Source organism: Zosterops lateralis, assembly GCF_965231275.1.
Source record: "Zosterops lateralis genome assembly, chromosome: 4".
NCBI classification, from domain to species: Eukaryota; Metazoa; Chordata; class Aves; order Passeriformes; family Zosteropidae; genus Zosterops; species Zosterops lateralis.
This window is the reverse complement of record NC_139765.1, coordinates 73,140,215-73,155,369: the sequence shown is the minus strand read 5'-3', so window position 1 is coordinate 73,155,369 and position 15,155 is coordinate 73,140,215. Positions and strand designations below refer to the sequence as shown.

At 49.9% G+C, this 15,155-nt stretch overlaps 1 protein-coding gene across 1 annotated transcript in view; it reads left to right on the top strand.

The window, feature by feature from the left end:
- The window catches only part of NRF1 (nuclear respiratory factor 1), a 63,754-nt gene that overhangs the window by 47,560 nt on the left and 1,039 nt on the right, over positions 1 to 15,155 (top strand). The window contains exon 11 of the mRNA XM_083859699.1: positions 14,440 to 15,155. This exon is cut by the window's right edge and continues 1,039 nt beyond it. Within this exon, the coding sequence (XP_083715825.1) occupies positions 14,440 to 14,603 (164 nt within the window). The 3' untranslated portion in view covers positions 14,604 to 15,155. The remainder of the gene's footprint in view (positions 1 to 14,439) is intronic.

Sequence of the window (15,155 nt, the reverse complement as noted above, 5' to 3'; positions counted from 1 at the left end):
AACAAAGTAAAAATGGAGCCTCATCTCTCTCTCTACAAGGCCTTTTAAGGATAAACTGTCTAATTAAGACATGACACTTCAATTATTTTTACTTTTAACTCAATAACCAACCACCCATGGCCCGCAATGGGGATTTTTCTACCCAATTACAAAATACCATCTAGACCCATGAAGAAGAAGGGGAAAAAGGATTAACCTCCTTAAAACCTCCATCTTGCTTTATATATATATATATATATTCTAAATCCTTAAACTCTAAGTTTTCTGCCATATGATAACACACACTTCTATTCAAACTCCACACCCATAATCCCAGCTCTATTATTTAATTTTGGAAGCCTTTCCCACGGCCTCATGTCAAACGCAGTTTTTTCTTGTGGGGTCAATGCCTGTCAGCACAGAAATCCTAAAATCCTCAGCGCCCAGAGCTCCAACAGGCGTGGAAGGTAAAACCACCTCCCCTTGCCCTCCAACCACAGGGAAATGCTTTTCCCTTGCCCTGGTGTCCCTTTGGGAAGGCAGAGCAGGGTGATGTGCCTGTCCCCTGTCTCCCAGTGACCTTCTCAGCCCGTGGAGACAGCTTGGCTTTGCTGTAAAGCAGCTCATGCGACAGCAGTAATCCTCAGCGGGTAAACAGCTGTGCAGGAAGATTCCAGGGAATCGCCCTATTTTCCCTGTTTTTCCCTGGCCAGAACACCAGGGCTGCACGAGCCCATCCCCTGAAAAGCCATCCTCACTTCCAGGATTCGTCCTGGCTCGTGGAGCTGCAGAACAGGTTCCAAGAATTTTTAAAAAAAGCCATTTCTTCCCTCTGAGTCTTTTCCAAACCCATCAGTGGCATTTTGAATTTGACTTCTGTCTCCCACCCTCCGTGTCTGTTGGCATAATTCATTCCCTCCCAGTTGTACAAATTCCTCTATTTGGGTAACACTTTCTGATGGCTCATGTGGACCCTTTTCTGCTCCTGAAATACTCAATGGATTTTTTTTCCATCTGCCCATGGGAAATTCATTCTGCCCTGGAGAAGATGCAGACTGAGTGAGCACTAGCTTGGAACTGGTTTCAAATCAATCATAGATTTATTATTCCCATCCCCAGCTTACAGACTGTAGCAAACCTCCTTTCCCTGTGGGTTTGCCCCCTTGTTGCCACAGATCCCTGAACTTCCCCAGCTCTTTTTTCCCCACGATTTTAACCTTCCAAACCTCCCAGGGGAAGCTCAGTCAGTGTGTTCTGGTGCTGACAAGTCCAAGGAGCTGATGACAGCTAAAGCAGCTGGTTTTAGCCTGAGATCCAGGTCGTTACACCTCACAGGCAGCAATTCCTCTCCTTTCCCTGCAGGAATGAGGTGCCTGGGATCAGCTGGGCAGCACTTCCTTCGTAGCCGTGGAATCCCTGCGTTTCTCCAGCAGGAACAGTTTGAGGCTGCAATAAATTGTCCACCAGTGGTTTGAGACAATCCCTTATTTCATGTAAGCCACAGCCCAGCCCTGGGGAGGGACCATCTGTTCCTGTGGCCTAGGCCAGATTTGAGCAGGAGTCCTCTCAGTGAAAGGCTCTCTGCTATTCCCCTGAGCCTCCTGATCTCTTCTCTTCCACCTCTTCCCATTGGGGAAAAAAAAAACCCAAACCCCACAGCTTTGTACTCCCAGGCATTAGAAAGGGCTCTAATTGGTGTGTAAATTGGGAGTGCTGCGTTTAAGTGGTGGACACGGAGCTAATGGAAGTGGAATTTTATTGCTGGAGTAAATAGGGGATGCTCAGCTCCTTTGAAGTCGCAGGGATCAGCAGCCAGGGGGGTTTCTGTTCCATCAGAGCCAGCAGTGAGTTTGGTGCCTGGTTGTTTCCCTTTGCTCTGACCCATGGATGGGTTGTGATGTCCTTTTCAGGGGTTCCAGGGTTTTCCTTGCTAAAAAAACCCCCAACTTTGAGTTGCACTTCCAAATAGGAATTGCGTATTAAGAGGTTTGAAGTCCAGCAGAAAATTAAGGCTTGGACTCGGCTGGGTTTTAGGGTTTCTGTGTGTGTGTGCTGCTGCTGGACAGCCTGAATCATCCCAGCAAATAAAAATCAGAAAGAATTCTCCAGCCACCAGCAGCTCTTTGATTTTCCAACCTGTTCTGCCTGCCTGGGAAGGGACAGGACAAGCTCTTGCACCACTTGATTCTCCTCATAAATTTTGTCTGTGCCACAAATCTCCACTTTGCACGTCCAGGGTGAGACCCACAGGGACAAAACAGCTGGAAATCTCCATTTTTGGGAAAACAAACTCATCCTTTTCCCTGTGCACCCATCACTGCTTTCTTTTGGTGTGCAAAGGACCCTTCCAACCCCCAGTCCTGGATCGTTGGGACATAAAAGTTCTGGGCCTTCAGAGCCCAAACTTTGTGTTTTGAGCAACAGATGTGCAGAGTTTTAAAAGGGAGGAATCTGCCAGAGGCAACAGCATTCCAAGGATAAATACTCTCAGCAGAGTGAGGTGGGAACCCATCCCACCTGCCGGGCACTGGGAGATGGTGGTGTACAAAAAAAAAAAAAAGAGGAATGTGGACTGTAAAAACTTGCTCTTTGCATGAAAAGTTCCACATCTGAGTGGTGTGTTTGCTGTGATTTATTGCTGATTTCACTGAGGATGGGCCAGGTCCTACCTGGAGTGGGGAAGCTGTGCCAAAAATGTCCCTTGTCCTATAAAGGACAGGCTGTGGACATCAAAGCCTGGGACACTGCTGCAGGAAGGGATGTGCTGGTTTGGAGCAGGGATGCTTTTCTAGCTGCATTTGGAGGCTGTGCTTTGAGGAAAAGGGGAATAAAACAAAAGGAGCTTTCAGGTGCATTTCCAGCCCCTTTTCCCCTGAGGAAAAAAGCCAAACTTACCTCCTGGTACCTGGGCAGGACCTAGAGTGAGGTGAGGCTCCAGCAGATCACCACAGCTTCCCATACCAAGGTAAAGCTTTAAATGCTTTCCCAAGGATTTATCCTCTGCCAAAGGCTCAGTTGGGGGATTTCTACCACTTCTTTTGGGTTAAGAGCACAGAATTCCCTGGCACAGGGGCACTGATGGGGCACAGGTGGGGAGAGACCCGTGGGGTTGGACCCGCCGCTTGGCCGTGAATGTGCACCCTGTGGTGGGCAGGGAAGGCTCCTGGGGAGCAAATCAGCAAAAAATGCTGGGAAAATGGCTTTTAGATGGAGCCAGGGCCTATCTGGTTACAGCCTGCCTTTCTGCCAGCACAATGGCTGCTTTATGTCCCCATGTGCTCAACGCTCCCCAGGATGTGCCCGTGTCCGTGCTCGGATGTGATCCGTCGGCACCGGCCCAGGTAAAACCAGCTCAGAGCCTTAAAATCACTCCCAGGCCCCAAGGAGTGCCTGGATTTCATGATTTTCCCAGCCTGGTGCTCTTGGGATGTGTAGAAATTCCACTTTGGCTCCTCATTCTGCTCCTCGTTCATGTCTTGCCCTCTATGCTGAAAATTGTGGGAGTTTTGTTGGAGGTGGCCTGAGCTTCTCCATGATGATTTCACTGCTTCAGTGCAGATTTTCCTCACTGGGCCTCTCTGGGCCAATTAAACCATTCACCAAAATGTTTGTAAAGTGTCTGGCAGTGCCTTATCCTTACCTCCCACTTTACCTCCCACTTACACCCACAAAAATGTTCTGTATGGAATTAGAAATATTTTAGTCGCTCTGCCCAATATTGGGGTGCCACTCTTGTATAGGCACTGAATTTCCTATGAATCCATTAATCACCCCACTAAATCCTTCTCTCCAGCTGTAGTGTTTCCCCCTTTTTCTCAGCTTTTTGCACTTGCATTTCATTGTCAGGCACCCTAGCAGCAGACTATTGCACGTGGAGCATGGCAGAGGGTTCACCAGGTGAGTGGATTTTTGTGGTGCTGGTTTGGAATGTTGGGATTTAGCTGATTTTTGGTCCCTCTTGGTGTTTCTCGGGGTTAAAGGGGCTTTGTCTATCTGTTTTTTTGTGCCTAGACACCAATTTGAGGTTGAAATACCTTTGGGATGTGGTGATATCACTGAGGTAATAAAATATTTTTGTGAATTTTAGGTGCTGCCCTGCCATGCTTCACACAGTAGCCATTAATAAAAACCCCTGGAAAATACAGGACATTAAAAGCTGTTTAAAAAAAGCAGGATAAGGATCAGCCTCAGCTCTTCCTCTGGGGATGTTAAAAGCACAACAGGGCAGTCAGCAAAGCATTTATGGCAAAACCTACAGGGGATCCCTTTTAGGTGATTGTTCAGAGTCTCGTTCATGGCTTTGACACCTGATTCCTGAGAAGAGGAACAGACTGATTTATCCCGAGGTGTTTCCTCTCCCTTTTTCCTGAGGATCTTGGCACAAATAACCCCTGTGTGCCCCATGGTTTGTATCAACACCCAGCAGGTCGTGGGGGAAGCAAAGCCCAGCTGGAACAGACCTTTGGGGTTGTTGGACTTCCTCTATTTTTATCTGTGTTTCGTGTGGAGGTGATTTGACCACGATAGACTTCTAATCTTCTCAGGTGTGTCCACGCCAAAGCCAGCTCATCACGGGGGCTTAGACAGGTTATTCTCTAAGCTTCCAGCCTTGGAACCCAGGAAAAACCTTCCTTCCCACAGGTAGACATGTTCCCTGTGTTTGTCACCTCTGCTAAGTGACAAATCGACTCCAGTTTAAGGTGCCACCCCCTGGAGAGACCCAGCACTAGAGGGGCTGGTCTAGGTGAGGACTGAGCTTAAACAGGGACAGTTTAATTCTGCCTCAGGTGATGCCCAGGGCTTGTTCTCCAGCTCTGAATTCACCCAATGGCCTCAGGTAACTCAAAGCAAAAGGTGTGGAGCTGATCCACCCCCAAGAAACCAAACTGCTGTTCTGCTTTTTCCAAGAGCCCTTTTCTTGGGAGCTTTTCCATCAAAGAAATGGGAAAACTTGGGATTTCAGACTCTTTCCAATGTTAAACATCATTGCAAGGTTTTTTTTTTTTCCTTTTGGAACTGTCTTCATTGCAAAGACAGAGGTCCATGGCAGTGGTGTCACCACGTTTGTCACCACTGCTGTAGACTGTCTTCCCATGGAAGTGTTGAGGCTCCAGAGGAGATAATTCCCGTAAATCAGGAGTTCCAGCCCTGTGCTTTTTGTCTCAAAGTGCTGCAAACCTTAAAAGAAGTCCAAAAACTCCCTAAATATCCAAAACAAACTCCAAAAACTCAAAGCCCCCACAAAAGATCTGGAAGAAATAAGGGAGATTAAGCCAAAGATGTTTCAGGTCTTGGCTAAGCCATGGTCCTTCCCTCCTTATGAAGAGGAAGAAAACAGGAATGTCCCAAGGATGTTGGTGATCCCAGCTAGGGAAGGAAAGTTGGTCCCTGATCAAGATTTGGAGATAAACCTCAAGTCTGGATTTTCAGATTTTATTTGAAACAGCACCTTGTTGCAAAATAACAAACATTGTGCTGAGGCTGAGTGAGTGGGAGGAAAAATGAGCCGTATAAATGTGATTTTGCTTCTTGACCAGTCCCATTCCTGTCCAGTGGAAGGTCCTGGATCAACCAGTGACTTTATGGGTCACTGAGACAGCAACTCCTGGTGCCCTGAGTGAGCAGAGAAGGAAAACCCCTTGCAACAGATCCAGAGAAATCAAAGAATCCCACACTGGATCAGTTGGGCTGGACAAGATCTCCAAGGTCATCGAGTCCCCACTTTGTCCCAGAGCCCTGAGAGCCACATCCAGGCATTCCAATGAAAAGCTCACAAAAAGATGAGTCAATGATGATGTTAAGACCCCCAGGGATGGTCTGAGAGATGAGATGTGACCATGGAGGTGGATGCAGGGGAGGAGGCAGTGGCTCCAGGGTTGGATCTCACCTCCTGGATTTATATTCCACTCTAAGGAAAAGTCAGGGCTGTGATGTAACTTAGTTAACTTTGATATCAAAGCTTCAGGTGCTTCATTAAATTGCTCTTTATTGGGGTTTTGACCAGAGTAGCTCCTGGACACACAGATGATGGAGGATCTTGAACGAGGACTGCAGCTTTTTGCAGATGATTTGGTGGAAAAACCTTCATGTTTTGGCCTGACTGGCACAGAGGTTCTGTAGGGAAGAGCTGTGACTTGTGAGCCTGGAAAAGTTCTCAGAGCTTAAATCCCTGCATGGGGGGGTTTGTGATTTGTCAATGTCACAGAATCCAGACCAGCTTGGGTTGGGAGGGACCAAAGATCATCCTGTTCCACACCTTCCACTATCCCACATCCAACCTGGCCTTGGACACTCCAGGGATGGGGCACTCGAGCCATTTCTGATGGGAAAAATCCTTCCAATTATCATCCTGGATGATGTCAATTAAGACTTAATCAACTCTTGCCGTTGAAGTGGCAAAAGATGGAGGGCTGAGCCTTCAGTTCATCTTATCTTTAACCAAGTGTCCCTGTTGAGAGATGTCTTCTGCCCCTCTGTGACTGCTGAGCGTGGTGGCATTCCTGAAATGTTTCATTTCTGAGGCTGGCTGCAGGGGAAATCCCTTCCATGGTGTTCTGTCAGCACCTCGTGTCTTTCATTTGGCAGTTCAGGATTTGTCAGGGTAACACCTGATTTTAAATGCTCTAATTCCAGCTGCTGTGGCTGGACCTCGTTATAGAGCTGGTTTATCTCCCTGAAAATACACCCTGGTCCCCTTGCTCCACCTCTTGTGGCCTCTGCAGTCAGTTCCCCAGAACAGAGGTGGTCAAGAGGATATTTTTTTGAAATCTTCGCAATACCAAGTTCCCAGTCAAAGGAAGCATCTAATAAAAAATCAGCTGTGGGACATTTCCATGTTTGTGCTGAGCAATGTTGGCAGTAACACTCCAGGTGGTGTCCAGAATTGCAGTGGGTGAGGACAGGGATGGCTTGATTTTTCAATTTTTTTGTGTATTAAAATCTCATTCTGAATCATTGATGAGAATTCTTCCGTCACAGTCTTCAAAAGTCACCCTTGGCTCTGAGAGGAGCCTGGTGATGAGATGGTATCTGCTGCCCTGTGTGCTTGGGCCCTGTGGTGCATTCCTGAGCACAGGAATTTCCACTGGATTCCTCAGCCTCCACTGGATTCCTCAGCCCTTATGCCTTAGGAAGGCTGAGCTGGAACAGAGACTGGGCAGAGCTGGAGAATAAAGTAGAGATTTATTGAAAGGTCTTTAGGATACAACTTGGGCAGGACAAGTGCCTGGTCAGGGCTACACCCAAAATGGACTGAAATGGTCACAAAATGGCCACAAAATGGATACAAAATGGACCAAAAATGGTCCCAAAATGGACCCAAAGTGGACACAAAATGGACAAAAAATGGTCCCCAAATGGTCCCATAATGGCTACAAAATGGACCCAAAATGGTCACAAAATGGCCACAGAATGGTCACAAAATGGCCACAAAATGGACCAAAAAAAGGTCACAAAATGGACCCCAGATGGTCACAAAATGGACCCAAAATGGTCACAAAATGGCCACAAACTGGCCACAAAATGGTCACAAAATGGACCAAATAAAGGTCACAAAATGGTCACAAAATGAACCCAAAATGGCCACAGAATGGTCACAAAATGGACACAAAATGGACCAAAAATGGACCCAAAGTGGACACAAAATAGTGCCAAAATGGACACAGAATGGACACAAAATGGCCACAAAATGGTCACAAAATGGACCCTTAATGGCCACAAAATGGACCCAAAATGGTCACAAAATGGACCAAAAGTGGTCACAAAATGGACCAAAAATGGACCCAAAGTGGACCCAAAATGGTCATGAAATGGTCACAAAATGGCGACAAAATGGACCCAAAATGTTCCCAAAATGAACCCAAAATGGCCACAAAATGGCCACAAAATGGTCACAAAATGGCTGACTGGTCCCGAGGTCTCATAATTTTATAAGTTTTGGTCCATTTGCATATTGGAGTTTAATTGTCCAATTCCAGCTCCAGGCTGTGAGATCACATCCTGCTTGTCCCTCCCTCCAGCCCACCCTTGTTTGTGCTTTTGGGCCTGAAAGTTGTCCTTGGTCTCCATCAGGAAAAGGATTTTTTTTTGTCCACCTACTCAGTGAAGAGACCTGACTAACACTTAGTGTGAGGCAGCCGAAAATCTGAAAAAACATGGAAGTTAAAACTGAAGGCATCACTCTGGAGGAGAGGAAGGAGAAGGTGCAGGAGCATCTACCACAAAAGGCTTTGGCAGGACGGTGCTCAGCACAGTTTTCTCTGATTTCTTCCCCCAGCACTGATGGAAACAAAGTCCTCTGAATGAGCTGGGCATCAAAAGTCGAGTGGAAAATTCCACTCTTCTTAGCCTTTTCCATTTGGTGCTGAACCAGGGGGTGAGGGAGTTGTGAGGTCGCTCACTCCTGACTCTGCAGTGCTCACAATTTGCACACCTTTGGTGTCCCAGAGAGCAGAGCAAGAACAGTCAACTTTGGCTTCTGGAGCCACTGGATCTCCAACAGCAGCGCCAGTTTTTGGAGGGGAACCTGCTGCTCTCAGTCAAGATGAAATGAATCTGGTTTTTCATCAGATTGTGTTGGCTTGCTACAAACCAGACAATGCCCTATGATCTCTGAGGGGCTCCAAGGTGATCCCTCAAGTCCTTGTGTATTTTCCATTTTGTCCTATAAAAGAACTCCCAAAAGCAATAATTCTGTGCTTCTTCACGACCCCAAATTTGTGTCCCTACTCCTCCTCCATGCCCAGCAGCGTTTCTTGTGACATCACAACCTGTAGAGCCAGAAAATCCCTTCAGGTCAGGGCTCCACTCTTGGGTTCTTCCTTCGAGCACCAGGGTGTTGAGAAGGTTCACACCATTTCCCATTCTTGTTGGGGTCAGCCTGGTTTGGTTCCACGGGGCTGGGCATTGCCTGGCACTCCTGCCTCCCTGCATCAGGAACCACATGGGAAATGCTTCTCCACCTGCCCTCCTCTCCCCTTCCAGGGGCTGCTCCCACGGCAGGAGATCAGCTCTCTGGTCATTCCCAGATGTTGTCGATGACGCTACCAAAAAAAGAGGATTTTTCACTTTGGGAAGGAAAAAGCTTTTCCTGGTCTTGTGTTGACAGTCAGTGTGGTGGCAGTGGTTGCTGTGGTCAAAAGTGGGGCTGGTTCCTGCCTCCTCACCCTGCAGGACTTTGGTCTTCAGTTGCTGTGTGAGCTCCAAATGGAAAAGGTTTCATGTGAGGTCCTGCTGTTCTGTCTGATGTAGAGAGTTGAGCCAGTACACTCACTGGAGGAGCCAGGAGGACATCCCTCACTCCACGAGTGACTGGCAGTGAAATCACACACTATCCCATCCCTCCCAGCCATTCCACGTGGCTTTGGGAATTCCAGGTGAAGTTTTCAGGATGCTGCATTGAATGTCCAGATTGTCCAGCCAGGTTGTCGTGGTGTCAGGCAAGACCTTTCCACTCCCTTGTGTTTCAAGGCTGACAGAACCTGCCTGTCCAGCTGCAAATTCCCAGTGCTGCTGGAAGGAGAACATGCCAGACATTCACAGGGCTCGTGGCAGAAGCTCTTCATTCCATCTGCTGCCAGATCCCAGCTCCATGCCCCCAGTCCAGACAGAGTTTTGCCTTGGGCTGGTTTCCTCACTGATGGGACTTTGTGGTGGCAGGACCTGTAGTGCCATCCCAGCCCGTCTTCCAACCCTGCCTCGTACCTGGGATGAGATACCCAGGTTTATTCCCTCTCTTGGCATTTGGATGTGGAGCCACATGTGAGCAGGTGTCCAGAAAGCCACAGGGACTTTCTGTGTGGGCTGTGGGCAGCAGGTCAGGGGAGAGGATTGTCCACCTCTACTCTGTCAAGGGACCCCACCTGCAGAGCTGGATCCAGCTCTGGGGACCCCAACTGCAAAAGGACCTGGAGCTGCTGGTCCAGGAGAAGAGGCTGGAAAAGAGGAAGCTTCAGGGAGAGCTCATAGCTCCTTCCAGGAGAGCTGCAGAGGGACTGGGGACAGGGACAGGACACAGGGAATGGCTTCCCACTGCCACAGGGCAGGGCTGGATGGGATCTTGGGAATTGGGAATTCCTGCCTGGGCTGGGATTCCCAGAGCAGCTGTGGCTGCCCCTGGATCCTTGGAATGTCCAAGGCCAGGATGGACATCAGGGCTTGGAGCACTCTGGGATAGAGGAAGATGTCCCTGCTCGTAGCAGGTGGCTGGAACTGGGTGATGTTTAAGGCCCCTTCCAACCCAAACCATTCCATGATTCCATGGCCTGAGCCTCTTTACGCTGGATGGGAGACAAGGGTGGACTCAACCTGAGGTACCAGGAAGAAGACAGGATGTCTCGTGTCCCTGAGCAGGACAATATTCCATATCCTGCAGGACTGGGAATGAGGCTGAAGCTAAAGCTTTGTCCATGCTACTCTGTTTTTGATTTTGATTTTTGGTGCCATGGTTTAGTTGAGGTTAGAGTTGGGTTGGACTTGATGTCCTGGAGGTCTCTTCCAACCTAATGATTCTGATTCTGATTCTGATTTCAAGGGTGTTAAAGCAAGGCAGTAACTGGCACTGATGACTCAAACAATCCTGATGTCCAGGGCATTTCTCATCCTTGTCCCCAATTCCTGGGCGCTGAACCATCCCACCCACCCAACCTTCTCCCCTAAAGCCCTTTGGGGTGGGTTAAAGGAGTCAGTTGCAATGTAGGATCAAAACAGGTGTTCTTGTGCTTTTATGCTCCGTGCCAGGTGAGATTTCTTTTATCAGACATCGCCTGACTTTTCACCTGAGTCCTGTGTCTCTGTGCTCTCAGGTAGATCCTGACTTATCCTTGTTCTTCCATAAGCTGAAACCTCTTCCCTGCTGAAGCAGCAGGAGTTTCACTCTCTCCACAGTCCCCTGGCTGAAATGCAAACATTGTCTGACCCAGCATTGGAGTCCAACCACAGCCACCTTGGAGCTGATCAACTCCAATCCTTTGATTCAACCCCTAAGGCTTTCCATGGGTCTTCTCCTGCCTTGGCCACCCTCATGTCCTACCCATTCCCCCCATGGAAGCCATTCCAGACCCTCCTTCCTCCCAAAGCCAGCTGATCCTCCACCAAAACACATTTTTTCTTTGGGATGTGTGTGTGGCTTGGGTGGCTTCACAGAGGGGGAGCAAAGGCACGGCCTGGCTGGATCTTCCTGGGAGCTTGTGGCCACGGTTTGTGCTGCTCTGTGTGTGTTCCATCACCTCTGCTGCTGTCCCTCCCAGGCAGGAGCTGGTCTGAGCAGCCACTGAGGTTCCAATGGGATCCCATTTCCCTGCCTGCCCCGTTCCTTACAATGCTCCCCAGCCCCTCTCCACTTCCTTTGCAGAAATGCATTTTCCAAAGCCTCGAGAAGTTGGTTTGGGGTTGGTTTTTTGGGTTGGGTGGTGGTTTTTTTGGTTTTTTTTTTGTCTAATGGATTTCCTGTTTTTAATACAATTGAAAGGGTCTGAAATCCATGCTTTAGATTAACATATGCCAGCTAGATTAGGGCTAATCAGGGCGCAGGTCTGAGCAGATGCAGCGCGGGGCCAATCCCAGACCTGATTACGGCATCTCAGTGCTTTAATCGTCTCTCTCCCAAGGGCGATCAGCTCTGCTCTAATGCACAGCAGACTTTCCAGCCCTCTCCTCCTCTGGTTTGTCACCACCCCTGGCAGGAAGGGCTGCCACGTCATCTGCTGAGGCGATTTGCGTTAATCCCGCGTGGAGCGGGGTCCGCGCGCCGCCGCCTCTCACGGACACTTCCCAGTGCTCTGAGAGGTGGCCAAGCTTTGTCTGAGTTCATTCACCCTTCCCAAATAACTCCCCTTGAGTGGCCAGGGCTCACCAGATCCCAGTTTTGGCACAGAGGGATGGTGGCTTGAGCGTTGCGTGGTTGGTGACCTGCAGGGGTGGTGGTGGCTCCGCTCCTTGGGTTGTCCATGTGTCGTTTGATCTCCTCTGGGTTAACAACCCCAGTAACCCAAAGGGCTTAGTTGGCTTGTTGGTCTGGAGCAGGGATTTGAGGTGCATCCCAGGCCAGAGCTCCAGCTCTTGCTTAAACTGGGATGTGCTGTGTTCTCCCGAGGGGTCTGCTCGGAGATTTTCTTCAGCAGAGCTGAGCCTGAGCTCTCTTTTCTCATTTGTTCTGTGGCCTGAAATTCCCAGTGACCAGAAAGGTGCTGGGAACCTCTTCCTGACTCAGTGCCAACCAACCAGGGAACCAATTCCTCGGCTGGGCTTGGGGAATGTGGCCACGACCCCCTCAGGCTGGAGGATCAGGAAACTTCCCCAGCCCAGGGAGCGCTTTGGGACCCCGAGGGGAGGGATGTGGAGGTCACCCACCTGGTCAGCACGATTAACTCCTAAGCTTTCCTGTCTGCACAGAGAGTTATCTGAGGACACGGAGCTGCCTCTGTTACCAAACGAGTGCCCTTGGTGGGGCAGAGCTCTGCTCCCTGCTCCTCATCCCAAAGGGATTGCGCTGCTTTTTCGTGGCAGGGCTGGTCGTCCATCCCATGCTGCTGCTGGAAGGATTTGTTCACCAAAAAAATGGGTTTTGTTGACCAAAAAACTGGATTTTTTTCCCCCAGCAGAGGTGTGGGTAGTTTCTGAAATGTCTAAATCATCTCGCTTGTCCAAATCCTCCTTGGCCAAGCCAAAGGTGGAGGTGGGCACAGAGATAATTCCAGAGTGATGGATTTTCTCCTCCCAGCCTGCAGGACTTGCCATTCCCCTCTCAGATCTTTCAAGTGCTCCTTGCTATTTTTTCCACCTCTTTCCACTGTTCACATCACATCAACTCTCAGGGGCCTCCTTGTTTTGTTGTCACCCTGGTTGGTGTTTCCTGGCTCACCAGGACTCTCCTTTGGCATTGCAGCATTTTCCTCCCAGCCCGAAGCTTTCCCAGCTCCATCCTCAGCCTGGAGGCATCTGATCCCTTCCTGCAGCTGGGCCAGCCTTGGGAAAAGCTGGTTCTACTTTGCTGGATCCATCCATGACTGGGGAAGGGCTGGGAAGGGGGGATTGCTTTCCTTTCTCTGTTTTATAAGTCACATACACAAGTGGGAGAGCCTGGGGCCAGGGCCAGGAGCAAGTTTGGCTCAGCCAGGGCTGGTTGGTCTCACAGAACTCTTTCCCTGTGAGGGGAGAAGGACCTGGCTGGGATGGGGAGGGAGCAGGAGGAAGGGAATTGTGTTGTAATGTTTGCACAGCAATGGGATCCTCTCACGTGCCACCGGTGGGGAGGAGTTTGAGTGACAGGGGATGGGAGAAGCTGAATTTATCCCTCCCTCAGTTCCCAGTTCTGGGCATATCAAGTGGAAAATGTGTGTGAGGGAGGGTGTTCCTCCTCAGCGGGTGATCCCTGATGGGCTGTGGGGTGGCTGGGAGCAATCCCTGCCTCCAGGAAAACTCAGCCTGATGGGTTTGGCTGAGCAGATCCCTGCTGGACCATCCCCAGACGTGGCTGGGTTGGGTTCTTCCTCCAAAAATGATATTTCTTTCCTCCTCATCCTCATTCCCTCCCTGCAGCCACACAGGCTCTGGGGTGTGGACCTCAAGGTGCTGCCACCCATCTCATCCCATCCCATCCCATCCCATCCCATCCCATCCCATCCCATCCCATCCCATCCCATCCCATCCCATCCCATCCCATCCCATCCCATCCCTGCTCCCATCTGCCCTTCCCACCGAGGCCAGGGAGACACAGACCAAAGCCACTGTCCTTCCTGACTGCTGCTTTTCATGGATAGAATTGTGGAATGATTTAGATGGGAAGGGACTTTAAAAATCATCCAGCTCCAACCCAGACCATGGGCAGGGACACCTCACACTATCCCAGGCTGCTCCAAGCCCCAATGTCCATCCTGGCCTTGGACATTCCAGGGATTCTCTGGCAATTCCAGCCCAGGCAGGAATTCCCAATTCCCAATCTCCCATCCAGCCCTGCCCTGTGGCAGTGGGAAGCCATTCCCTGTGTCCTGTCCCTGTCCCCAGTCCCTCTGCAGCTCTCCTGGAGCCCCTTGAGGCCCTGGAATGTTCTGGGAGCTCTTCCCTCCTCTAGGAGAACATTCCCAGCTCTCCCAGCCTGGCTCTAGAGCAGCTCCAGCCCTGGGAGCAGCTCTGGATTTGCTCCAGCAGTTCCTCATAGAGTTGAGGACCCTCCTGCAGGTGGGACAACCCCAACCACCTGGAGCAGCACGGGGACCATCCTGACATACTGCAACACTTTCCCTTCTCCTGGTGGGGCTTCCCAGGATTCTAAACCCTTTACAAGTTGTCCTGCAAACAGGGTGGGGCCGTTTTTTATAACCTTTGGGGTAGAACCATCCGTGCCAGCCGAGCTTTCGGGATTTCGCCGTTTCCGACGCGAAAAAGGGAGGCGAAAGAAATCATCCTTCAAACTGAAAATGATGAACCTCCCGATGCCACCAGTGTCCCCTTGTGTCCCCGCAGGCCTCGTGCAGATCCCGGTGAGCATGTACCAGACGGTGGTGACCAGCCTGGCCCAGGGGAACGGGCCGGTGCAGGTGGCCATGGCACCGGTGACCACCAGGATAGCGGACACGGCCGTCACCATGGACGGGCAGGCGGTGGAGGTGGTCACCCTGGACCAGTGACCTCCCACAGCAGCAGCAGCAGCAGCAGCAGCAGAGGTGCTCTCTCCTCCTCCTCCTCCTCCTCCTCCTCCTCCTCGTCACTTTTGTTTTTTAACGCCTCTCTCCAGAGATGCAATCAGGTGGCATTTTTGAATATCTCTCTCTGTGTCTCTCTCTCTCTATCTCTACCAGCTTTTGGAAAAATGGAGTTTTTGTTGTTGTTGTTGTTGGATTTTTCTTTTTTTTTTTTTTCTTTTTTTTTTTTTTTTTTTTTGTAAAATGAGAAAAAGTTAGAAAAAACAAAAACAAAAAAAAAAAAAGGAAAACAAATCCTGGCGGAGGATGTGTGTAAAGTGCATTTTTCTAGCGCCACTCTGCTCTCTCGGAGGAGTGAGAAGCCAAAATTGTGACGGGACTTTGATTCTGAGGAGGTTGAAAAGAAAATAAAAATAAAGCCACCCCTTTATGCCCAGTTTTTCCCCCCTCCACAATGTGGGATCGAGCAGGAGGAGGCTGTGGGGGACAGCACGGACACCCTCAGCCAGCACCGACCTCGACAGCAAATTAGGTATC